General features: G+C 49.7%; 1 protein-coding gene across 1 annotated transcript; it reads left to right on the forward strand.

The window, feature by feature from the left end:
• Positions 1-19,018: 19,018 nt before the first annotated feature.
• LOC139078851 (uncharacterized) lies at positions 19,019-27,164 on the forward strand. The gene is made up of 5 exons (XM_070590979.1): positions 19,019-19,107; positions 21,071-21,218; positions 21,654-22,033; positions 24,191-24,400; positions 24,631-27,164. Exons 1-5 carry the CDS (start codon positions 19,019-19,021, stop codon positions 24,716-24,718), a joined length of 915 nt encoding a protein of 304 aa, XP_070447080.1. The 3' UTR covers positions 24,719-27,164.
• Positions 27,165-27,327: the final 163 nt, after the last annotated feature.

Consider the following 27,327-nt stretch of genomic DNA (forward strand, 5'->3'; position numbering starts at 1 on the left):
TTTTGTTAATTACTGTTGTTAATATCTTACTGTTCCTAATTTGTAAATTAAACTTTATCATAGGTATGTACGTATAGGAAAAAGCAGTATATCTATGGTTCAGTACTATCCATGGTTTCAGGCATCCATTGGGGGTCTTGGAACATATCCCCTGAGGACAAGGGGAGACTACTGTATATAAACACAATAATCAAAGGCATGTGATGAAAGCAGAAATGGATTAGGGATGGGAAACAGGAGAAGGGTGGGTATAACCTTCCATTAGTGTCCTATTCCTGCTGTACAGATTACCACACATTTAATGGACTAAGACAACACAAAATTGGATCAAAATTGGTCTCACTGGGCGAAAACCAAGGTGTAGGCAGGCCTGCACTTCTTCGGAGGCTCTAGGGGAGAAGCTGTCTCCTTGCCTTTCTCAGCTGCTGGAGGCTGCCCACGTTTCTTGGCTCAGGTCCCCTTCCATGTTCAAAGCCGGCAATGGCCAGTCGGATCCTCCTCACTCTGCATCACTCTGATACCGTTTCTTCTGCCTCCTTCTTCCACTTTTAAGGACTCTTGTGAGTACACTTGGCCCACATGGATCATCCAGGATAATCTTATTTTAAGGTCAGCTGATGAGCAACCTTACTTCCCCTTTGCCTTGTAACATAGGTATTCACAACTTCCGGGCATTAGAACATGGATGTCTTTGGGGGGCTACTATTCTGCCCACCACAGAGGACTCCCCAGACCCTGGCCCTTGACTACAAAAGCTCCAAACACCTGGGAACAGTGCATTGTTCTGTTCCATGCTGTGGTGGTTTTAAAAAAAGGCCTACAAATTCGTTGATACTCTTTTTTTCAAGAGGAGCCTAATTCTTCTCCCCTTGAGTCTGGGCTGGACATAGGACTTGCTTCTAATGAATAGAGTACGGCAGAAGTGATGGTGTATTACCTCTAAGACTGAGGCGTAAATGACGTGGTGGCTTCCATCTTATTCTCTCCTGGACACTCATTCTGGATGAAGCTCACTGCCACATCCTCAGGACACCCAAGCAGTCCTATGGAAGTAGTCACATGGCAAGGAACTGAAGGCTCCTGCCAAGAGTCACGTGAGGATCGTGCTCCAGCCCACGTCCAGCCTCAAGATGACTGTAGCCCTGGCTGACGTCTTGACTGAAACCCCATGAGGAGGCTCCGGGCCAGAAAAACCCAGTTAGGCTTCTGCCAAATTCCTGACCTCCAGAAACTGTGAAACAATAAATTCTTGTTGTTTTAAGTTGCTAGGTTTTGAGGTAATTGGTTATGCAGCAGTAGATAATACAGGTGCACATCTACTGTTTATTTTTTCAAAGACTTTAAAAATTGAGGTATAAAGTGTATGGTTATATGCACGAATGTACAGCTTGATGAATTTTTATATGCAGCTACATCACTGACATTGTTTACAACATTTCCAGCACCTCTTCCCAACCATACCTACCCCACACCCAGCTTACCACTATTCTAATCTCTACCTCCATGTATTATTTTGACTTTCTTGAACTCGATACAAGTGGAATCATATAAGTACTCTTTTGTGTCAAAATTTCTTTTGCTCAGAATTATGTCTGTGCAATTCAGGCAATTCAAGCATAAAAAACAAATAGTTCATTGGGGTTTTTTGTTTGTTTGTTTGTTTGAGGAAGATTAGCCCTGATCTTAATTAATCCTCCTCTTTTTGCTGAGGAAGACTGGCCCTGAGCGAACATCCATGCTCATCTTCCTCTACTCTATATGTGGGGCGCCTGCCACAGCATGGCTTGCCAAGCGGTGCCATGTCTGCACCCAGGATCCTAACCCGCGAACCCCGGGCCGCCAAAGCAGAATGTGTCAACTTAACCACTGTGCCACCAGCCGGCCCCTCATTGTTTTTTAATTAGTGTGCAGTTTCTATTTTATGAATACACCATAATTTATCCATTCTGCCATTGGTGGCCCAGATGATTCTTTAAAATAGGCTGAGTAAAAGCAACTTTCCCCATTGCCCTCTGTGTGTTTGTCCTGTCTGTAAACATCTTCTCTGGCCCATGGTGCCCTGCAGGTCAATTTTTCCTCCCCCCTTTTTTTTCCCAACAAAAAATATTTGCATTATTAACCTGAAGAAAACCTAACTCCTAAGAGACTAAATTAAGTTGTCTCCCCTCAGGGAGGCGGCTGGCACCGAGTTCAGAAATTAAAGTGAGTTGTATTGCCCTTCACCCACTGCTGTGACTGTGGAAGTGCACACCCGTGCGCCCTCGGTCACCCTCACAGTCCTTCAGCCACCTGAAAAGCCAACGTGTGGTTCTGTCGCCTGCTACTTCCAGGGAGCAGGAAGTCAGACCTGCCCCCCAGGTCAGCGTCCCACACTGCTGACCGCCGACAGCTCTGCCTGCTACTCTTCTTTTCCTTTCCCTGATTCTATTGAGAAATAATTGACGTTTTTTGCTGTTAGTGCCGTCAGTTGTTTGGACTCCCAGCGACCCTGTGGACAGCAGAGCGGAACCCTGCCCGGTCTTTCTGCGCCGTCCTCTCACCTTCCGGCGCTGCATCAGATCATGCTCCGCTGCTATTCATGGGGTTTTCAAGGCCAATTTCTTTGGAAGTCGGTGGCGAGGTCCTTCTTCCTAGTCTGTCTGAGTCTGGAAGCTCCGCTGAAACCTGTCCACCATGGGTGACTCTGCTGGTATTTGAAATACCAGAGGCATAGATTCCTGCATCACAGTGACACGCAGCCACCAAGATATGACAACCGGAAGATGGTGGTGTGGTTCCCTGAGCAGAAACAAACCTAGACCGTGGTGGGGAGAGCGCCAAATCTCAACCACTAGACCAATAACTGACATACAGCACTAGTCTTAACGTGTACAGCATAATGATTTGGTTGCAGTAAGTTAACATCCAACATTGCTTTTCCTTGTGAGGGGAACTCAGGATCTGCTCTCTTAACGACTGTCCTATATACCACACAGCAGTGTTAACTAGAGTCCTCCCATCGTACATTACATCCCCACTACTTATTTATCTTATAGCTGGAAGTCTGTACCTTTGACCGCTTTCCTCCAATCCCTCCCCCTCCCCCACGTCCCTTCCTCTTCTCTGAGGAGCCCTTTCTGCCTCCACCCTCCCCCACCCAACCTCCGCCTGCTTTTTCTCTTGAAGCAGCTCCCCTAAAGGAAGCCAGTCGCCTCCTGGCAGCCAGTTCCGTTGGTCCTTCCTCAGTCCTTGTTCTTCCAGCTTTAGCGCCTGCTTTTGACCCTGGGGGTTCACGCTCCCGGGATCCCCAGCTTCCCGGATTGCTGCTTTTCCTACCCTTGATTTTTCCTTTCATATCTCTCTTGGTTGCTACGCCTCTGCCTACATCCTAAGTATGGACAACCTCTAGGCTTTTTCCTATTTTCTTTTACTGTATTCTAGGGACCTACTTCTCTTCCTTCTTGGAGACTGAGGGTGAGATTCATATATGTCTTGCTCAGTGCAGCAGCCCCAGAATTAACAGTTTGTTCAGTGAATGAGTGACTGTGTGGCACTGCGTCAGCATCAGCTCTCCATGATCAGAAGTCAAACTCAAATTAACACAGGCCCTCCTGAGAGAAATCAAACTGGCTCTGGGATCTAGAGTCTAGATTCATCAATTAATGGGGAAAAGAAGAAGGGGCAGGCGCAAAAGGGAAGACTCATGCAACTCTCAAACTCAACCCCTAGTCCTGTCCCTCATGTTCGGCAACAATGTATTTTATTGTTTTTTTTTTTTAATTGGGTGTCCATAACATAACTTCATTACAGAATGCCTCTCCCCTCCCTTTTCTCCATCAGCATTCACTCCCCAGATTGTTAACCCCAGCAGAGAAGCTGGCTGAGACAGGAACGTAATTTGTTTGAGAGGAACTCATGGCAACTTTGATCTAAAGAAGAATGAACAGTGGTCTCCAGCCACGGTCTCTGGACGCCAGCAGTGACCTCTCACCCAAGCTCAGATGCATCTGTCTCTCCCAGCCCAAGCCATCCTGTCAAACTCAGTGCAGCTAAAAACAGACTCCCCACCTCTGCACCCAAATCCCTTCTCTGCCTGACTTCCTGACAGGGTCCTTGTCCCTGCTCAGTGTCCTGGCACCCAGAGCACAGGAGGAGCTCTGGACAAGGGCCGACCTCATTCCCTAACAGGGCTGCTGTCAGCCCGTCTGCCTGTCCACTAGGTGCCTTGGCCATCCGTCCCGGGGGGACATCTCAGTGCTGTGGAGCTCAGGGCCCCTGCCCTGAGCAGCCAGGCCCCTGCCTCCTCTCCTCCTCTCCCAGAGCTCCTTTGGTTCTTTTTAGGATTTCTGAGAATATGGGCAAAGTACCTGTTACAGGTTGGCAATGGAATTTTCTCTCCTCTCCACTCTGCTCTCGATCACCTCTTCCATGACATATCTTTGATGGCTCTCAGGACCTTTTCTGGAAGAGCTGAGGATGAGAGAGGAGGATGTGAGATGCTTAAGGGCGGAGATGACACAGAATTCATTTATTACCCACTACCCCTGCCAGCTGACGCATGTGTGGATGTAAGGCAAACATTCCCTGTTTCTGACATTGTTACCATGTAGTCATTCAAGTCTGACATTTTCTCTCTCCCTCCCATAACAAGTGAGCTCCCAGTTCCCAGGCAGTCTTCACAACATTTGCAGTGTTCATTCCCGAGTCCCCCAATTCCCCTACAGAGCCTAATCCAGGCTTTTAGCACCTGGATCCTGAATCACTTGCAACAGCTTCAGACACACTTTTCTCGACTCCAGTAGTTTCTTCTCAACCTGCAATCCACGGTGCACACCACTTCTAGATACTTGGTCCTTAACCACTGCTTTCCACTCCAACTCACTCCCTTGCTCAAAAATCTTCTCCAGTGCTCATTACTTACGGGACGACATCCAAACTCCTCAGGCTGCTGTTCAAGACCTTGCCCCTCTGATCTGCTCTTAGCTTTCTGATGTTTTCGCCCCTACTCCTATCTGTAAACCTACACTCTAGGGGCCCAAATGTGCCCTTCACACTCCCATGCCCCTGCCTTTGCTCACCGCGTTCTCTCACCTCCACGAAGCCCTCAGCATCCCCACTGGACTGCCCTCTGCCTCCACACGGCTCTTCAAGGACTCGATGACTAGCCCACGCGCCATTTAGAGAAGTTTCCCGCCTCCTCACTAGTTCCATCCTGCATATCTCTTTCCTCTCCATGCAGCTTTACCGCCCCTAGAGGCAGTGCTCATGCAGTCTTCGTCTGCACCCTCAGCAGGGCAGCAGAGCCCCGTACCCGGCGGGTGCTCACGACATCTGGGTCGTCTGAACTTTGGCTGCCTTCCCTGGGTGATTCACACATTGGCCATCTTCACCCCCAACAGCATTCCCAGCACTTGCAGCCTCAGCACTGTGGACGTGCTTCAAGGGTCCCGGGGTGCCAGCAGGGTCCCCCCAGGACTGAGCAGGGTGGGAGGAGGTCCCAAGAAAACTCTCCGGACTATCCAGGTTTCCATCCCAGATCATGTCTGGAATTATACATACGTGACTGTGTCCTGTGTTCAGACTGGCTCATGGGATGAGGGAGCTTCCTTCTCAAGACTTGATTCTGTGGCCAAATTCCTCTTATTGTGTTTTCAAACCTAAGCTGATGTCAGTTTTAAGAACTAAAACAAGGTCATCGGGGAAACAGAGCTGCCGGGATCAGCTGAAGCCCTGAGTCGTCTTTGTGCAGATGAGCCTGCAGTGCTAATCACGCCCAGGACTGGTGGCAGCGGGCTCTGCAGCCCCTGTCCCTTGACCCTTCCAAGCCCCCCATTCCCCCGTTCCACGTCATCCAACTCAGAGGCAACAGAAGGACGACAGTGTGTCCGTTGAGAGGACAGGTCTGCCTGGCTGTCAACAGCTGTCGTGTGTGCCCTTGGGAATGGACCTTCCGGGAGCCACAGCTCGTCATTCCTGCTGACACCGCACGTGGGCCAGCTTTGCTGGTGAGCTTGTGCCTTCTCTGTCGGTCTCAATGTCACCTCATCTGGAACGGAATTACATTTAACCTTGTCTCTTCTCCCAAAGATGCTTTTCCTGTCCTGTGTGCAGAGCCTCTTGGGGGGCGTCTCCCTGACCTGGGCCCTCACTTCTTCTTTGTACTATAGAACACAGTCGATCAGACCAAGGCAGCTAGCCAACCCAGCTTGCCCCATGGGGTTTCTTTCCCTGGGGATTTGGAATTAGAATTTCCTGAGACTCCCTTGGCCCCCAGAACTGCGGGCTTACAATTGGGAGCTGGAGAGGCATCTGCCACCACTGGCCAAAGAAGCAGAAAAAGCTGGTCTGTAGAAGAAGAAAACCAGTTTGCAGAGAGAGAAGAATGAAGCAGAGGGGCTGAGGGAAGTCGGGACCCAGGCGATTCTAGAGAGGGGCGGCCAGGGCCACCTCCCAGGGCCAGGCCCACTGGTCCCCTGCTAGCCCTTGCCTTCGCTTCGTGAGCCTGAGGACTCCTGGACTGCAGTGCCCATCCTGTCGCCACAGAGCAGCTTTCTGTCACTCGCCATCGAGCAAGGCTAAGGCCCCACGGTTAGAAGGAATCGCGGAGATCTGAGTCAATCTCTCCAATTTGCTATGAGGAGTCTGAGGCCCAGAGAGGGGCAGGGAGGAGCCCTCAGCCACACAGCCAACTGGTAGCAAAGTCAAGACCAGAAGCCAGGTTTGCTGCCTCCCGGGCCCGTGCTGCTTGCTCCCTTTGCTCTGTGGCTCTCTGCGGCCGGTCGCACTTCCAAGGGTAAGGAGGTGAGGGAGAAAGAGCGCAGACCTCGGGTCAGCTGAATCTGGACACAAATCAATGGTGTGGTTGCAGGTGAGTCACTTCGCCCCTCTCAGTGTTTTCCTCTGGAACTGGGGATAATAACACCCAGTTCACAGGGGTGTTGTGAGGGTTAAGTGAGAGTAACTGTTGAGGAATTCAATTTTTTACAAAAACTGCAATGACAACAATGACGGTGAGGTCAGATTGCCTTTCCTAGATTAAAAGGCCTTCAATTCTCAGTCCCAGTTTCCTGACGCCTTGGCTGACTCCGGGCATAGCCAGGCCTGCAATGAGCTGGATGCTGATCTACTCTAATTTAAAAAATAAACAAATGACCTATAGCTGGTTTTAGAGGAGGAAGCATGTGTATATGAGAAAATCAAACAATAGGAAAATATAAGAATGGTGTGGGGATTGCGACTGACTGTTCTCGAGGACAGAATGGGGCCCTTGTAACCCAGTGTCTCATTCCTGTAGTCTCAATGTCTGATCCCAGCAGTGTGAGGTGCCATTGGCTCACCCCAGCCCACCCACAGAGAACCGGCGCTACGGCCCTGGTCCCTGACTCAAGCAGGCACTAGAGGAACAGGAGGGTGAGTCCTCTGGTGGCAACTAGGGGGCAGGCTGGGCCCAGGAGGAGGCCAGGCTGTGTCATCATTCCTGTCACTGCCATGGCCCTGGCACAATGCCTACTCACAGCATCCCTTCTCAGTCACAGGCACAGCCAGCCCCAGATGAGGTGAGGCTGGGCTCAGGCAGCCATCAGCACAGACCAGAGCCCAGACCAGTCTCTCTCAGACTCAACAGGTCCGATTATACCCATTTCCATGGCAATAGGCTACCCACCCCCCTTCCTAAAGGAGGCCCACCCTGGCTGGCTCCGGGGGCCCCCGAGCCCTCCTGCCCCTCATCAGTATTTCAAAGGAGACTTACCCTCCTATGCGTGTGATCAGGGTGACTTTGTGGTACTTCTCTCTTTACTAAAGCAAAACAACCAAAGCAAGTGTAATCTCCAGAATTGAGGTTCAACAGTGAGTCTGAAAGCCCGACCCGGATTCTCACAGCAGGGGAGCCCGACGGTGGAGCCCATGCCCTCAGCAGGCGATGGAGCGATGTTTAATGGTGGGAGGTTCTGCCGGTAGACACTTTAAGACTGACATCCGCTTCTAAACGTGTGACCAAGAAGAGGTTGTTTTTGTTTTGTTTTTTATGGGTGATGATGCGGGGAGATGAGCGACTCCAGTATGAGTCTAAGCAGGAAAATATTTCTGAGAGGTGATTTGATGACACCCATCAGACGCTTTAAAAGAAGGGAAAAATTGCAGACAGGTGCCAAGATTGAGCTACAAGGGTGCTCATCATGGAGTCGTTTATAATATGTACTTAAAAATCAGACACAATGTAAATGGATACCAATCGGTTAAATAAATTATGGCACACCCATAAAAAGGAATGTTCTACTGATGTTAAGAACATATTGTGGAAATATATTTAATACCCTCAGGAGATGTTAACGATAAAATGTTAAGTGAAAAACAGCAAATTATGAAGCAGCATTAAAGTATAATCCCATTTTTGGTAAAAATGTGTGTGTGTGTGTGAGTGTGCATAGGCAGGCGTGCATGAACTGAAAAGACCTAGAAAGATATACACCAGAATAACGGCAGGGGTTTCCTCTGCATAGGAGGATTCTGACAAATTTTTCTATCATTCTTTGTGCTTATCTGTAATTTCTACTGTTTCTACAATGAACATGTATTATTGATACAATAAAAAGCAATAATTATTTTAAAGGAAGAGGAAGACGGCCCAGGAAGGACCCTTAAGATGGAGAGAAAATCAGCTGAGCTCTGCTAAAATCTCTTCTGCTGGAGGCGCGTTAGCCCTTCCCGTTTCCTGGGAGCGACGAGTGAAGCCACGTTCCCCCCACGGTTCCTCCAGAGAAAGGGGGCGGATTAACCCCATTGCAGACATTTAGAGGGACAATAGGAAACAGGACCAACATGGCTTCATGTTTATAGACGAGTGATGCTTATTCAATATGGATCCTCCCACCACTTCCCCCAGTGGTCGCTGCCCCCTTCCTCTCTCCTCCGAGTTGTTAACAATGGTCATGGAGGGCAGTACGAGTTCCCCACAGTCTATTCTCAACAAGTCAAAGTTGTCCTTTAAGGTGTTAGATCCTGTCAGTCTTATGCTCAGAACTTTCCACTTTTTTCCCATTTCTCTCAGAGCAAAATCCAAAGTCAATGGCTTGCAAGGCCCTACAGGATCTGCCCTGCCACCTTCACCCCCACACACAGTCTTCTCCCCCTCACTCTCTGGGCTCCAGCCATGCTGACTTCCTTCCTCTTCCTCACTGGTACCATGGATACTCTTGCCTCAGGACCTTTGCACTTATAAATGCTCCCTCCCATTTCCTCAGCTAACCATGTGCTCAGCTCCCTCACCTCAAAATTAACTCAAAGCAGTGACACTTTCCCTATTATTCCATACAAATGACAATGTCCCCACCCCCTGCATGCCTTACCTTCCTTACTCTGCTTTATTTTTCTCTCCAGCACACTTATCACCAACTTACATACTATGTGTTGTACCTGTTTGTTGTCTGTCTTCTTCTGCTAGAATATGAGCTCCTGAGAGCAGAGGTTTTGTTCCTGTCTCTGCTCTATCCGAGGGCCGAGGGCAGTGCCAGGTGCCTAGCAGGGAACCAGGCAACACTTGCTGAGGGGACACACGCCTGTAAGCATCTTTTCTGAATGAGCTTTCCCTGCATCCCTTCACTTTATTCTTACAAGCGCCCTACGACCTCATTCTGTTTGTCATTTTATGAAGTCATTCAAATGGTCATTCTTCCCATTTCATATGGGATGAAGCAGGCTCTGAGAGAGAAGGTGGTGAAAGCAATCTGTCCAAGGTCACAGCATAAGTGGCAGAGTTGGAATGTGAACCCAGAGCATTCTGATTTCAGACCCTGTTTCCTCTCCACTCTTGTTGCTCACGGTGTGGTCCCCGGACCGGGAGCATCAGCATCATGTGGGAGCTTGTTAGAAATGCAGAGTCTCAGGCTATATCCCAGACCTTCCGAATCAGGATCTGCATTTTAACAAGACTTACCGGGTGACTCCAGGGCTCATGGGAGTCTGAGAAGCAGCGCTCTATGCCGTGCCATTGGGCGCATGGAAAACAGGGGCCTCCCTCTGAACACGAGGCTGCCCCCAGTCTGGGTTAGTTGGGCCTTGGGTTCTGGACCTCTGTGGGTGTTTCCCTGCCTGCTTCCCCTGACCCTGGAGCTCTTCAGTTTCTGCTGGTACAGTCCTGGAGGAGCGCTGGAAGGATCTGGTGCAGAGCAAGCCTGTGGCTTCTCTCTTCAGCTACCCCACGGGCCTCTGGGGGGTGCCAGAGTTTCATGTGAATTAGTGAAAGCCCAGCGCCAGCCTCTGTCCAGGAGCCAGTCGTGTTGCACAGTGTTGCTTCTCTTTCTTGGAGGAAAGTCTCTCAGTTTGCTTAGGGAAAACCAGACCTGTGCTTCTCAAAAGCATGTGAAAGACCCCATTGACATCAGACGCAGCCTGAGCCTGGACTAGAAGGTATTTCTACTTCACACTTGGGCACTGGAGCCAGGGAGGTTGTTAAAACAAAAACAAAACCCACTTTCAATTAAACTATTAATGGCTGGGAGCCCACCCTGACACTCATTTTTATCACCAGGAGCCACCTTCAGACTTGCCATTCACTGAAGAGTGGGCCTGGAAAAAAACCAGAAATCCTCACTCCCAGCCTTGCCCAAGTGCATTAAAAACAAGGGTATATACTGTATGATCTCGCTGATAAGTGGAAGATAGAAACAACAACAAACAGCCACATAGAGACAGAGATTGGATGGGTGGCTACCGGGGGGAAGGGGGTAGGGAGGAGGGCGAAAGGGACGATTAGGCACACGTGTGTGGGGACGGACTGTAATTAGTCTTTGGGTGGTGAACAGGAGTAATCTACACAGGAATCAAAACATAATGATGTACACCTGAAATTTATATAATGTCATAAACCAATGTTACCACAATCAAACAGGTTTTTTACAAAAACATAATTGTAGGGGCCAGCCCCATGGCCAAGTGGTTAAGTTTGCATGCTCTGCTTCTGGCGGCCTGGGGTTTCACCTGTTCGGATCCCAGGCACAGACACGGCACCGCTCATCAGGCCATGCTGAGGTGGCGTCCCGCATACCACAGCCAGAAGGACCTACAACTAGAATATACAACTATGTACTGGGGGCTTTGGGGAGAAAAAGAAGGAGAAGGAGAAAAAGGAGAAGAAAAATTAAGATTGGCAACAGATGTTAGCTCAAATGCCAATCTTAAAAAAAAACTGTGAAAAATTTAAAAATACCTAAATAAACAGAAACAAAACAAAACAAAACAAAAACCCAACCCACAAGGGTATGTATAAGCCCAAGTACACAGAAGCCAGTATTGAAAATACACCAGCAGAGGGCGCTGGGGCCCCATCAGTGCCTGCCCACCAACCTCTCCAGGAGAAGAGCTGCAAGGATGGAAGAAAGGAAATCAGACAAGATTGGGGGTCTAGACCCCGGGTCCCACCCTGGCTTCATCTTTGGGATCTTGTGGGGGCCCAGGACGACTGACACCTCTGATTTGTGCCTATGGGAAAGCCAGTGGTCACCCACATAGGGATCATTTCCAAAAGACCACCCCAAAACCCAGTATTTGGAACTCACAATGAAGTGACCTTCCCTCATTCCTTTATTTACTTAACCAGCATTTGTTGAACACCTACTATGAGCCAGGTCGCGGCTAGACCATGCATTTTCCCATAAAGTGGTGCTATAACAATAGTTAGATTCCAAGGCTAGCCCCCCAAAGACATTTCAATCTCTAATATAGAGAAAATAGAAGTAACGAAACTATTCTCTGTTCTGGAGAGAGAAAAGGAAGATGGGCAGGAGAGTATGGAGGACAGGAAAGAGAGTGTGGGAAGAGAAGAGGGAAGAGAGATGAGTAGGCATGAGAGAACCCTGGGGAAGAGGAAGGGAAGCTGGGATTCAACCCCTGCTTGGTGTGTATAAAAGACTGAATCTTTAGAAGTCTGTCTTTGGCATCTTCCCATCTCCCTTTCTAGACCCTGACGTGTGACTCACCTCTCCAGAGCCTCAGGACCACATGGGGCACACGATGTTGGGCAGCACATCCTAGCCTGCTCTGCCCCCTGTGGCTACCATACTCCAGAGTTTTCGGTCCTCCACTCCCGTGCACACTCCCATGCCTGCAGCTGCCTTTCTCAGCTCCGTGTTGGCAGGACAGCAATCCATTAAACTAATGCACCCCGATGTGTGACAGACTGGCCCTCCCAGGGACTTGTGCATCATTTAAAGAGTACCCAAATTCATCTCCAATTGATAAATTCCCAGACAGTGGGCTGGAGGGACGAGACAGTTTCAGGCTGTCCGTGTCAGGGATGGTATTTTTGGAGCAAGTTCTGACCACCTGCCAGGGGGCTGTCAGACAATCTCTCAGAGGAGCTGGCAGGAGGGACTTTTGGGGGTGAGGGGCTGGTAATGAAAAGTCATTGGCAAGTCAACAATTTTCAGGTCAGGGATAAAAATTCGGAGCAGTTTTCAGTGTGTATGACAGTGACTTTGCATGTGTATTTCTATGCGTGTGTTCAGACAAGGCCAGAGGAGAAGGTCAGTTCAGGGGAAAAGGATGGACTGCAGGGCTGGACGCCAAAGAACCACTGATGCGGGGAAAAAGGGCCTCCAGGGGCTGGGGGCCTCACGTGGCAGCTGCAGGCCCGACACCCTAAGAGCCACCACCTGGCAGCCCTCTGTACTGGGGAACAGCGGGCGGCACTGTGCACTGCCCACGCGCAGTCCCTGTTGGTAGGGAGACGAGCTCAGAGTCCTGCCTCGGCGGCTGTGCGGTGGGCTGAGGTCTGGGGGTCTGAGTCTTTCCTAAAGAGCCTGCTGGTGGGAGGTGAGAGGAGACTAAAAGGGCAGGGGAGGACGGTTGTGACAAGGCCATTGCAAAGGCACACACCTTCATTGCAGTCACCCTTTCACAAAACGGGCTTCACCGTGGCCCTTCATGCTGAGGTTGGCCTTAGGATGAGCCTTGAGCATGGTGCCCACTGCATTTTTTCCCCACTCCAGCTGCCTCCCGCGCCTCCCAGGGGACCCCAGTTGAGAAGCCCACCGCTTGTTATTTCTCTGAAAACGCCGGCTGGCTGCGCAGGAAGTGAGGCGTGGAGGGAGCAAATCTGTTCACCAGATCTTGGTACAACAACAGGGGAATCTGGGGACTTCTCCACACAGGATTTAAATCTGGGATTGCCCTCCTCGTTCGCTGTGCCTCTGCTAACGCTGTTCTCACCGCGGGGAACGTACCCCGAGTCCCGCCTCTCAAAGTCCCAGCCATCAATAGTGACAGATGTCAAACTAATGGTTACCCTTAGGGTGGGGGGATGACGGGAAAGAGGTGCGGAGGAGGGCTGTGGAGTGCTGATAACAGTAGTTCTTGATCTGGGCGGTGGCAATGTGAATAAAGAAGTATTCATCAAACTGCAAATGTAAGATGGTGCCGCTGCTTTGGAAAACACTCTGGCAGTTCCTCAAAAATTTAACGTACAGTTAGCACAGGACCCAGCAATTCCACTCCTAGGTATATACCCCAAAGAATCGAAAATACATGCCCACACAAAGCCGTGTACGTGAATGTTTATAGCAGCTTTATTCGCGATAGCTAAAAGATGGAAAGGACCCAAATGTCCGTCAGCTGATGATAACGGGTAAACGAAATGTGGTCTGTCCGTACAATGGAATATTATCCAACCATTAACGGAATGAAGTGCTGATACGGGCTACAATGTGGATGGACCTTGAAAAATTATGCTAAGTGAAAGAAGCCAGCTGTAAAAGACTGCATACTGTAAGATTTTATGTATATGAAAAGTCCTGAATAGGCAAATCCACAGAGATAGCAAATAGATTAGTGATTGCCGGGGGCTGGGGGTGGGAGGAATGGGGAATGACTGCTTATGGGTATAGGATTTGTTTTTAGGGATGATGAAATTGTTCCGGCATTAGATCATGCCATGATTGTACAACTAAATATCAATATAAATATACTAAAAATGACCAAATTGTACACTTGAAAGGGGTGAGTTTTATGGTATGTGAATTATATCTCAAAACGTTGATCAAGCTGTTCACTTATGATTTGCTCCCTTTGATCTATGAATGTTACACCTTAATAATAGGGTTTTTTTTTAATTTAAAAGTGAAGGTACCATTACTCTGTTGCTCTGGCTCCTGATTTTAAAAGAAGTTCCAGCCACTGTCCCAGCAAAAATGCTACCTGCTCTAGAAAGGTTCCCTCACCCTCACTCTGAGCTCCTTTAGCTCGTTCAGTGACAACACCTCCTTCCTGCTTCCTGCTTGTAGAACCTGGCCACTCAGAGAGCTGCCCGGGGACCAGCATCACTGCATCACTAGGGAGCTTGCTAGACACACAGCATCTCAGGCCCCCCAGGGCTACTGAATCAGACTCTGCATTTTAACAAGATCCCCAGGTAATTTGTTTGCACGTTAAAGTTTGAGAAGCACTGCTCTAGAAGGTTCCTACCCCCTGCTGCCTACAGAAGAGTTTCTAAACCCCTTACGACTGTCTTTGTCTGTCTCCCCAGTCTGTGCTCGTAAACATCTCTGGACTCACTGATCACGTGTATTCATCCTGTAGGAATGCTGAGCAGCCTCAGAACTAAAGCCACTACCTACTGTGACTTTAAGACCAGGACAGAGAGACTAAAATTCAAGGACACTCCGGTCAGATAAAAGAATAGGTAAACTCCAGACATCTGTGGTGGAATCTCCAAATACCACTTCCCACTGAGAGGAATCAGTGCTCTTGGCTGATTCTCGGTCTGGGCAGAAAATGTACAAGATGAGGCTTGTTCTAAATATACAGACTTCTCAGGCCTGAATCTGAAGGATTCAGGAGCCAACTGGAAGACACACCCACTGGCTAAAATGGGGCCACTTGAGCATCAATAAGAATATTAACTGCAATGAATTGAAACACATCACATGTTAAAACCCATGAATTCATAGTAATACTAAAAACTAAACCCAACTCTAATTGTTCACTGTTAGAGGATGCTAGGAAAGCAATTCTTTATTTTGAAAATGGTAAATAAAAGGAGGAAATCAAGCAGTTATCCTGGGAGTCAACCAGTAGATAAATAGTGATATGGGATTCTGTCATTCCTCCCGCATTTGCAAACTGGAACTCCTCTATGAAAGAGGAGTGAAGAAGCAGATGTCACTATATTGAAAGGTTTAATGGACCAGAGGATTCAGGCATTGACCATCTGCAGCATCTAATATCACGGAAAGAGACAGCCAGACATCACGTGCCTCCTGTTGGAAGAATGCACCAACCACTAAAACCGCCCTTGAATCTGATTAAGCTCTGGATCCAAGGACCAATTTACAGGAAAAATAGAGACAGAGAGCATATTAAATCACACCACAGGGAGGTCATCAGCAAAATCTAGATTGTGGATAAATCTACAGGATGAACAACCCAGTGTCTTCAACAAGCAAATTGTAAAAAAAAGAAAAAAAAAAAGGATAGAGGAGTAAGCTAGAGATTAAAACAGACTTAAAAGGTATATCAGCCAGTTTCAACATGTGAACCTCATTTGATTCTGCTTTTTTAAAAATCCATGTATGACAATCCTGAGACAATCTGGAAATTTGGACACCAGGAGTTATTGTTGATTTGTTTTGATGCATAATGGAATTGTGGTTAGGATATAAAAAGAGTTCTTTCTGAGTGATTTTCAAAAGCTTTTACAGATGAAATAGTAAAATATCTGGGATTTACTTCGAAATAATAGAAGATGGGCTAAATTGGTGGGTGTGAGGGATGGGGCCAGGTTGGCCACTGTTGGGGTTGGGGAGTGGATAGGTATGTCCATGAAACTCTTCTCTCTACTTTTGTCTATGTTCAAAAGTCTCAAAATTAAGAAAGCTAAACGAAACAAACAAAAGATATGTAACAAAGTGTTGACCTAAGAGAAACAAACACATAAGCAAAACAAAACAGAGTTTACGGACAGGATCCACGACTGTCAGGGCCGTCAGGTGACCTTTCGCATTTCATTCTCAACCTACTTTCCCATCACTAGATTTTTTATAATGTAATAATTTGCCTTCAGAGGTGGTCTATGAACTGAGACTCTCAACTCACAGTCCAGAGAATGAAGCAGAAACTTAAAAGTTACTAAAGCTCAAGGAGAAAGAGTTGGATACAGACATAATTATGGACAATTTGAGGTTAGAAATGAGGATAACTGAGTTCACACCAGAAGCCCACCAACTGAAGGCCTGAGCCAGGCTGCAGGTGTGTTCCTGACTGAATTGGGATGGAAATAGTGTGTCTCTTTAGCATCCTTCTCCCTAACAGAATCAGATGGTAGAGCCGTGGGTTTCACCCCTGGCTGCACATTCGAATCCTCTGGGCAGCTCTGGAAACACGGGCCCAGGCCCACTCTAGACCAATTCCATTGAGATCATGGCAGGAGGCCTGGGTCCCCAGGGGTTGCCAATGGTCCCCATGTGTGCAGATGTGCAGCTGGAGTTGAGGCTCTTCGTGTCAGGGCAGGCAAGCTTGGGATGTTAGCAGGTCTGCCCACATATAAATATAGCTGGTGCTGGGAAGTGGCTGGTATAGCCGCTGCCAGGTACATGACAAATTAAGTTGATAGGTGAAACTCAGGGTGTCAGCTTCATTCTGTATGCGGTGAGTCACTTGAGGTCACTTGGAGCCACAGTGTCCAACCTGAGTCACTTCTCTCTGCGGCTCTGGGGTGTGGCTGAGATCCGAGTGGGCCAGAGGTTGGCTCCTGTGGGCTCAGCTGTTGGCTCCCGTGGCTGCAGGTTTTAGCAGCATGTATCAAGTACCGAGGCTAAACAGCTGGTCAGCAGAAGCCGTAGTCTGGAGAAATCTGGGGAGGGAAAGGCTGCGGGGGTGCAGGAAGAGTGCCTCCTGCTGTGTGCTGGGCTGTGAGTCAGCCCAGGAACACCCAGCTGAACAAGTGGGCAGCGCGGAGCCCAGATTCCATCTCCACGGCAACGAAATCCCGCCCTGCAGGATCTGGGTCTAGCGCTGAATAGTGACTTTCATCGGCACCACAGTAGAAAGTTAAACTGGCTAATTGACAGGGAACAGAGAGATTTCAAGCAAACATGTCAGGAGCCCCTGATCCCTGGCAATAGGGTTGGGGGAGAGGGGAGGTCAGTTTCTAAGCAAACATGACACATCATGGAAAAACGTGATTCACGTTTCCATAAGCAAGGCCCCCTCACTGCAGCCTCCTTGCTGAGTGGAGGTGGGATGGACATCCCTTAGCCTGCATGGGGGCTGTGTGGTCTCCTTGCCCGGCCATTAGGAGCCTGTCACTTTGAGACCCATCTTGGCCCAGAGGGAAGGTCTCTGCCACACACAGGGTTTGTGACTAAGCTGAACTTCTGCCATGCCCTCCTTCTGCTCAGGGTGGGACCCCACCCTTTGACCTTCCCTTTGCCTCGGCCCCACCTGAGTTTCCCAGATTTGACCACTGACCAGCTCAGCATTGCTCATGACTCCCTAGCTCTAGGGTCTTTCTGGCCTGGCCTTGCTCAAGAACTTTCCTTCTGAGGCAGCCCTACCCGCTGTGAACCAGCCTTCATGGGACCTTCCCCTCTCTGGCCCTGGCCCTAGACGTTCTGGCATCAGTTACCTGCTGCCATGTAACAATAAGGCAGGGATCTGTAACCAGTCAACCAACCGGGCAACAATCAGTTTAAGATTCTCGAAGAGACATCTTTGGTGAAGCAGGGTCCATGTGAGACTAGAGGAAGACAGAGTGATGTGGGTGTGAGGACAAGATCCGTGGTCTGTGAAATCACGACGAGCTCCTGCAGGAGGTGGTACTTGGACCATCTAAGGAGGACAGGCTGCGTGTTAGTTTGGTGGTGAGAAGTGGTGGGACTGGGCAGCCATGTGTGTGGTGATGGGAGAAAAGTCAGGAGCGAATGGGCTCTGAGGACCCCTGTGGGCAGGGGTGATACCCAAAATATTTAGTCTCTGGCTCTGACCTGCCAGAACCTGGGAGTGCTGGCTGTGCCAGATGTGACCCTCTGGTTGCTGGATTGTGAGGAGTCTGGGGGATGCTGGGAAAGGACTGAAGTAATGATGGGCAGGTGGCAATTGGGTTGGGGATGGCGGCTCAGGGCAGCAGTTGTTTACCAACCAGTGGGAGTGGCTCGGTATTTCAACCACCCTAAGGGCCATGATGAGCGTGCACCAGCTGAAGCCCTGCCCAGCCGTGGGTGGAGCGGTTAGCAGGAGACGGGAGCCCAGCACTCAGACGCTCCCCCCCGGACACAGCAGCTGCATACTTGTCCGCAAGAGGACACAGTCATGAGTAAGCAGCTACTGGTTTTCCTTCCTTCTCGAAAAGGATGGTATGTTGAGGAAACTGCAGACCCCGAAGGCATCTACTGTCTCTATCCTGGCGCAGCCATCACCCAAGTATAGCCCAGGCCGCACCCGAGAGTTGCTGGGAGCCTCACAGCCGGTCTCTGACTCAGAGGCTTGTATTCTCCCTGGAGGTGGACTCCAGCCTCAGTGGTCTTGTGAAGTCAGAAAAAATCTCAGGAACGATGAGATGGGAAGGACTTGTCAAAGCTTGTTTACAGCCAGGAAAACCAAAGGACATGGCAGTTATTGTTAAAACCTGTGCAAGTGGGTCTGGCTGCTGCACAGCCCCTCGGGCTCATAGGGGCTTTGCCGGCAGAGAAGCCCTCCTCTTTACAGAGGGCACCTAGCAACGTTCAGGGGCAACAGTGGGATCTGGCACAAGTCGCGCAGTGAGGCCATGTCAGGCTAGGAATCCTAACTTCAGGGCCTGGGAGAAGAAGGATCCCAAACACTGTTACTGTGGACCCAAGCAAGATAGCAGGGTCAGCTCAGTGCCACACCCACGGAGGGCGGCAGGTGCGGAAACTGACGGGCTGGCTTAAGCAGGGAAGGAACTTACTGAGTGCGTGGGGACACACACACACACAGACATTATCAGTGGGGAGGCTGGAGATCCACGCTGGGGAAACGGGCAGGCTCCAAGGCAGCTGACGGCAGGAGCCCCAGCTGAGGCCGCACTATGGTTAGCAGCCACTGCTGGGATTGCTGCACTGCACGCGGTGCGCTGCCTTCACAGGTGGTCTCCGGGCCTAGCTGCCACAGCCAGAGGTCAGTTCTCTTCTGTCCCCGCACCTTTTCCCTCACAGGTCAGAGCCCCCAGTTGGCTGGACCAGGACAGAAAACCTGCGAACTCTGCAGGGGTGGGGAGAAGTGGAAGCACCTGGCAGCTTCCACTCCCAGGGGGCCTAATGGCTCCCGCCTCCTGCTGAGACTCACCCAGGGAGATTCCCCCAAAGAGGAAGGGCACTGCAGGCTGAGCAGCCAAAACCAACAGACAAAGCAGCAGCAACAAGTGCCTATCAGATACGGGAGAGGCAACTTTGTTGATGGAAACAGTGATTGGGCTAGTCTTGTCATTAAACTTAGAGAATATCCACATTAATAACATCACCCACAGATGAGTAAAGGACTGTGTGTGGGTACATTCTTCTGTTCCACGTGGGGCCATATCCAAGGCAAACATTTCTAAATGCAACACCTTCCCGGAGTGGGTGAGGGGCTCTGCTCCACACAGACATTCGAAATTGACTCGGTTCTCACCTTCCAGAGAGTTCACTTTTCTGACGACACAGTTCCTTCCTCATGCAGACAGAGAGCGTGGTATGACCGATGGAGACCTTATCAGAAGGCTGGTGGGACCCTACGGGATGTGATGACATCTGGTTGTTGCTGGTGGGTGAGGGGAGGTGTGATGGTAACTCCAGAATGGTCCAGGGATGGCTCCTGAGGGCCCGTGAACCCCATGAAATTGTGTGGGGGATGTTGCATGTGTGCACCAGTGATTTTTCTGGAGCAAGGTGAGGGCTTTCCTGGGTTCCCCAAATCAGTTTCCGTCCCCATCCATTCAAGGCAGGCATTTCATCCCACCTTCCAGCCTTCTGGCCTCTCCTCCCTCCAGCCAGCCCCAAATGCTCCCTCCTGCCACCCAGGGCCAGCATCAAACACCTGACTAGGTTGTTTAACAGGCATCTCATCTGAACACACCCAGACCAGAACTCTTGATTCACACCCACCCTCCGCCTTCCCTTTTATGGTTAATGGTGTTCTTCTTTTTTATAAGGAGGGAGAGCTGTGTAGTGGTTAAGCACTGAGTTCAAATACTAGCTTTTCCACTTGGTAGCTGTGCGACTTTATGCAAATGGATTAAACACTCTGTGCCTCCGTTTCCTCTTCCATAAAATGGGGACAATAATAACACCTAGTTCACAGGAGTGCTGTGAAATTTAAATGGCTTTAAAATGTGTCACGGGATTAGAAGAGCATTTGGCTAACAACGACTATTAGTAATTGACGTTCTTCCAGTTGCTCAGAACAAAATCCTAAGCAGGAGCCTTTATTTCTCTCTTCCCCTTACACAGCACATCCAAATCCATCAGCAACTGCTGTCCATTCCCTCTCAGACGCATACCCCAAATCTGACCTCCTCTCACCATCTCAGTTGTTACCAACCTAGTCCAAGCCGCATCAGCACTTCCAGGGGCCTCCTAACCATTCTGCCTGCTGCTGTCATGGACGTCCTTGCCACGTCAGTTCTCCAAACGGCAGCCAGAGTGATCTTTCTAAAATGTACATCAGAGCCGACCCCTCCTTTTCAGATTCAGACCCTAAGTCATACCCCTTACCTTGGGGGACAAGGCCCTGCCTGTTGTGGCCCAGGCCACCTCTGACACCTCTCCCCTACCACCTCCCCTTCCTCCCCTGGCTCTGAACGTCACTTGGTCCCTCCTTTACTCTTGTTGTCCCCTCTGCCTAGAATAGTGCCAGACTCCAGGAGGTGGAATGAGGGGCTGTTGGCCTAGAGTGGTGAGGGGAAGTTCCTGGGAGGAGGCGACGTGTGGGCGCGTTTGAATGAAGTAGTGGAGAAAGCACTGCGAATACCCGATGTGGGGAGCATAGTACACACATTTCTTTACAATGACTTTATTTTCTACTAATGGTGCTCGGGGAGGCTCCCAAACCCCTGCAGGGAGGGATCCACAGTTTTAAGACAGCCTTGGGTGTGGGGATGCAGACCTGGTCAGCTGGAGGGGTTCTGCTCGGCCAGTAGGTACCACTTCCTGCTCCCACATCAGCCGGAGCGTGGCGTGAAGGGCTGGTGGCGGCGAGGACACACCCGGGGGATTACCGCCTGCCTGGAGCAGCAGCCTCAGAGCGAGGAGGTGAGACCACAACACCCTCCCCTTCCCCGAGGCCTCCTTTGGCCTTTCTGAGCTTCCTCTGCTCACACAGGTAGGGAGCGATACCAGCGGAAAATATCCTGTCGCTTCTGGGAGGCCGAAAGAGAAGGGCGCCGAGAGCCAGGGGAGAGCCCCCCGGTCGCAGCTTCCCTTCGGGTCCAGGGACTGCAGTATGAAGGGCAAGGGCAGCTCAGAGAATAGCTGAATGCTTCTAAGCAATGTTTAACCCAGGACTCCAAGGCACCAGCTGGTAACACTGCGCAGACCTCTCGCTTCCGCCCCAGGCTGTAAAACAGTTCACTGGCCCAGAACATGGACCCGTGGGGAAATTTAAAGCGCCACTGAAATAGGAGATGTCACCATCTTCGTCTGCACTGTTGGTATTACTACCATTCCGGTTTCTTCTTCTGCTAAAAGTGGATTCGTTCCCGGCACAGGAATGATAGCAACCTTACACCGAGCATCGCTCGGCGCCAGGCGTCGTTCTTAATTGTCTCTGCGCTCAGCCGGGAGCGGTGGGACGGAGCCGGGCGCGCAGGGGCGTGCAGTTCCCGCTGTGTCCGCTGGGTGGCGCAGGCGCCGCACTTACGGGAACCTGGTGCTGCAGGCGGCGGGCCTGACCTCGAGGGCCCCATCTGCAGCCCAGGCCCTGGACGCCCCAGCCTGGACCTGGGAGGGCTGCTGCGGCCTGATCCCGGCTCGGGTTCCTTCCCTTTGCTTTCCAAAAACTTTTCTCCTGGGGGAATCGCATCTCACGGAGCAGGCTCCAAGGCCACGGGCTTGACCACAGACTGGAAGTGAGTAAGGATGGCGAGGAGAGCGGGGAGAGGGGATCTTTTGCAGAGTGAAGTGAGGAGGCAAAGATGATCAGGGGTCAAGGCCAGGCCAGTGGTCAGCCACGTTGGTTTGATAGTTAACCAGCTTGCTGCATCCTTAGCTTGGGGTTCTTGTGCAGATGCTGCGGAGAGAATGGGAGGTGAGGGAGCTCTCCCGGGTAAAGGGAACCAATGGGGTGGGGGGGGGCGGAGAAGTGGAGAAGAATGGGACTAGACACCTTGTCAGGTAGGACCCAGGCCCGCTGGAATGCAGTGGGGGCCCCTCCCCGCCCCCTCCTCTCACCAAAGTGCGGTTGCTTGGTATCTTCTCTGGAATTTCCCAGATTCCTGTGGGGAACCAGCCCTCTGTCCCTACTTCTGGCTTTATCCTTCTTCCATACCTGGGCAATGAAGCATTTGCCTGATTTGAACTTGGTTTTCTACTTGTGAGAAGAGAAACTGGTGAGATGTGAGGCCCTGGAGCTTCCCACTGAACACTGTCAGGGGAAGGCAGGAAGAGGACCTGGGGACATGCCTCCGAGGATTAGGGACACCTTTAGAGTGTACCCCATAGGGCACAAAACCGTCTTCTGCTTCTTTGGCACATCCACACAATACCTAGGAGACTTCTCCACACTCAGTAGGGACCTAGTAAGTGTTTGCTGTCTGACCCTGTAGAAGAGAGCTGGAGAGCAACAGCAGAATAACATGCCCTGGGCGATGTGTATAAAATGCAGATTCCACCTTCTTATTCCTAAAGGTTCTAATTCGGAAAGATACGGATGGAGCCCAGGACTCTGCATTTTTAACAAACACCCCAAGAGATTCTGAGGCACGATGAGTTGGCCACACTTGGGGAAATATCAGCTAATGCTTTTAGGTACTATTCTGCCACGATGAGAAACATGGAGTGGCTGTCCCAGCCTCCTTTCTGTGCATCTCTCTGGCTGGCTGTGGCCTCAGGCTCCTCCTGTAGCATTTGGTTCCTTGCCCCAAGCCTTGTCAGCTTCCCCGTGCCTGGGTTTGTTTTCCCTACCTCGCTGTAATGTCGAGCCCCGTTCTTTCAGAAGGTAGGCTCTTCATTAATGTCAGCCTGGACTTTTATGAAATCTCAAACAGCTGTGCAGCATTGGATGAATTCTGTAATAAATGAAAATTTCGTTTTCTAGCCATTCTCGTAGAACTTGCGTTCTGCCACCCCTTCATTTTCTTAAATGGAGAAGTTCTGCTATGAGCCGAAACCACCTGGTCACTCCCACCCCCAATTCTCTGCGCCTCCTGAACTTCAGGTCTCAGGGCTGTCAATCACAATCTCCGTAACTCTTGAGACATCTCATGGAATTAGAGGGGCAGATTTTATTTTTGAAGTAAAAATTAGAAAATGCCTAAATTTATTTCTCTACTGAAAGAAATTACAGTAAGTGTATTTCTCTGGGCTTCATTTTCCCTCACAGCTCAACCTTCCATCATAAAAATAGAAGGTTGGCAGACAAGTTGTACTGAGAGTCCTCAGCTGGGTATTTTATTATTGCATTTTTAGGAGCAGCATTTTATGATTGCCCCCATAATGCAAGGGATGAAATTTGCGGGAGTGAATCAACAACACCTTCCGTGCTGGTGTCTGCCCTCCAGTGACCCGGTGGGATGGATACACAGCACCAGGATGGGGTCATCCCGGAACATCAGTAAGGTGGAAGGCCCAGTGCTGCCGCCAGGAAGGCTTCAGAGACAGAGAGCTGTAACTAGGCCAGACAGGCCCGTTGTTTTCATGCTTTGAGCGAGAAGTGAGAAATGGAAAATGGTCTCTTTACCTTCCCAGCAAATACAGGGCCTTGCTCAGAATTTCCTCTGACCTTGAGTTCCTGAGATGCTAGCTGCCCAATTCTACAGAGTCAGATTAAGAGAGTTCAGGAAAATGAATGTTCTCTCAACTCTGAGAGCAGATGGGTTCGCGTGAGGTGAGAGAACTTGGGGAGGGTCATAACTGAGCTCCAGATGCACCTAGAACACTCTGGAAGGCTGGGGGGTACACTTCAGTCACTTTCTAAGAATTATACTTTGAAGTTAAATTTGGTAATATTTTTTCCAATATTCGATGGGACTTCAGGAAAGATAATACATTTTCTTCTTTGTTTGAAGGGTGCTAAACTTGCTGGAATTTTCTGTGCTACAGAAACAGTGGTTCAGCATTATGTGCTTACGACAGACAGCTTGCTCTGAGGCAGCCATGGGCTGTCTGGGGCCCCCACCCCAGGACCACACGGAGGGACTGGAGCAGGAGTCACCCGGATGCTCCAGGCACCTGGACACAGACTCTTCAAGGTTTATTTTGTCACACCTGAGAGCCAGGTGTGCCATTTCCATTTCTGTAATTTTCCCATTCTCCCTGAGTGGTGTCCATGTTTGTACCATTGACCGATGAGGAAAGCGAGGCTGAGCGAAGCTTATGGTGGGGCCATCCTATAGAATGTGGTGGCGCCCACCTGTGCGTCCTGGGTGCCTCGAACAGCAAGGGCTCAGTAAGTGCGAGTCCAGTGAAGGGCAGATTCACAATCCAAATTCTTTCTGCTTCATCACAGCCTCCGTAGTCGAAAAGCCGGGGCCGTCATCTTGAGCTTTTTCATTGAAGACGCAAGAATCCTGTGTCCCCTACCTTCTCTGCTTTAATTCTGGAGTTGCGTAAGCCAGTTATCATTTCGTGCCCTAAACCAAAGAATAAACTTTACAGCTGCAAACATAAACGTTACAAAGGACAAGCTCTGGCCCACGGGGAAGACAAGTAGCTGCGGGCCAGCTACACGGGGCCTTGGGATTTATCTCCTAAGTCATCACCAGGGCGTCCCAGGATGGCAGTTTAGAGACAGAGAAAACTAGAGTGTTTCCGCTCTGATTCCTTACTTGTCCTAACACGGAGCAAGTGACTGAGGGGCCAACTGTGGGCCAAGCTCGGAAGGCCGGGAGGAAAGTGTCTGTGTCGTGGAGACAGGATCCAAAGCAGCCCAGTTCAGACAAAGCATTTTGCCTCTGAAACTTCTGGAAACGTCTTGGCCCTTGACTGCGGTAGAGCATGAGCCAAACATTTTAGAAACCATTGAAGCTCACAGGGTGGAGGCCAGGAGTGGGAGTGGTGGTCTTTAAGGAGCTTGTCTTCATTTTGAGGGCCACACAAAAATGAGATGGGCACAAAACTGAGGTCTTGCCAGAATGGTTTTTCTGACAAAAACTAAAAGAAAAAAATGTCTAAGAAAATATGTGAAATGACAGGCAATGACAGAAAGAGAAAGGCCATCATAAATTCTGATAGAAAATAAGGGACAGATGTTCCCACTTCATCTGGGACCTGGTTCAGGTCCCCCCTCCTCCAGGGGGGCTCCTGTAGCAACACTGGCATCTACGCTTCTTTAGCCTCATCTAAAGTGTTTATAATGTGTCGAATACACCACAGTGTTCCAAACAGTCTACTTTTATATTTGACTGAACTGCTTTCTCCAATACCCAGTTTGGGGTCAGGAACTGCATCTTTATGAGAAGAATGATAATCCCTAGTAAGCACTGCCTTTAGATCCAGGCAAGAGGTCCTGGCACAGCACTTTCAAGGAATAAGCCCACCTCCTCCCTTCTAGAACATTCTCCATGTACCCAGGGCCCAGGTTGCCAGCCCATTGAATGGCCAAGGGGCAACTATTTGCAGGGCGTCTGCTTGGAAGCAGAGCTGGGTGTCCACATGCCCATATGTGAGAGTTTTCATGGGACTGGAGACTGGCGGGAAGAGAAGGAGTTGGCGGCAGGCTGGGCACCAGGGACCGTCTCCCTGTGCTGCCACATTCTAGTATGGAGCTCCAGGGAGGCCAAGAATTCTACATTTGAACTGGACTTTCCAGCTTTGTGTTGCTCTAGGAACTTAAAAGGCAGTGAGATCGGGGCACCTGTGGGCGGAGGGTGCCTGGCGTGGAGTGGGAGAGGTGAGGAGAGGTCTCCAGCCTGAGGAATGCAGGCTCCCATTGGATCTCTTTTCCCAGGCCTCGCAAACATCAGAGGCAGCCTGGGTATGTCCTGGCTAGTGCAGTCCCTGACAGCTGTTCTCGTCTTGCTGTTGCTATCACCTATCTGGAGCCAAGAAAGAAGTCACCAAAATAATGAAATGCCTCACTAAGCTTAAAACAAAACAATGGGGACTTTCCACATACGTAAGTTATGAAAAACAAGGTGGAAACTGCAGCTCCCTGTAATGAATTCAAAGACTCTGTTCCAAGATGGAGATAACGTCAAACAAGGGAGTTGAAAGCAAGGGGGTGGTTAGGAGAGAAAGACAGATGACGCTGAGCGGAGAGTACACCAGGGCTCTGTCTCACGAACAAATGTGCATTATTTGTGGTACCCGTTCTACTGATTTAAAACACAGCATAACTTCCTCTGTCCAGTTGGCACTGATGTAAAATGTGGGCAAACGCACATGGTTAGGCTAGAGCGATGCTCTCTTCCATACTACTGAAAAGACTTACCAAGAAAACGCAGAGAACAGACAAGAGTGCGAGGAAAATGTTAGGTTTAATTAAGAAATCAGCTGGTTAAAGGACTTTAGCACAATAACGGTTGGTATGGGGGTGGCCCTGTGGATTGTGGATGAGTCATCCAATCTTTGAAGGAGGCCGAACAGGATCTCTTCTTGGAAGGACTCAGGGAGCATTCTGAGTTGTTGAAAGGTAGCCAACTGCATTTTGTCGTCACCAGGCGGTAACTACTGAGTCCTTTTAAGCCTGACAACAGCAGGTAACATCTGGTCGGTGTTTGCTTCATGCTAAGCGCTTGGTTGAGCGCGTTCCAAGTATTTAGACCTCACAACAGGCCTATGAAGTGTGGAACACTAGTATTATCGCCGTTTTACAGAAAGGAAACTGAGGCAGTCGGAGGCCCAAATTACCCAGCTGAATACCAGGGAAACAAAGACACGTACAGCAGTTTCTCTGTCTTTAAGAAGTTTACTATCCAGTATTTTTTTTAAGGTTGTACATTTTCTAATCTCACCAAGTTGAGACCAGCTTCATCTTTTGACTGATGTGAATTTGGTGGCTTTCACGAAAATAAAACAATGTGAAATATTTTTCTAACCAATTAACTGTTGTCGTGGATTATAATAGGAAGGAGGAGAAAACTGTCTTGTGGAATATCCAATCCACACTCGGGAATCGACTGTCTGCAGAACATTGTTATTTCCAGATTGGAATGTGGTATTTATTATGCCTGAACAATGACAAAAACACTGAAAATTTTGTGAC

Source organism: Equus przewalskii, chromosome 23 (assembly GCF_037783145.1).
Source record: "Equus przewalskii isolate Varuska chromosome 23, EquPr2, whole genome shotgun sequence".
Classification (NCBI taxonomy): Eukaryota; Metazoa; Chordata; class Mammalia; order Perissodactyla; family Equidae; genus Equus; species Equus przewalskii.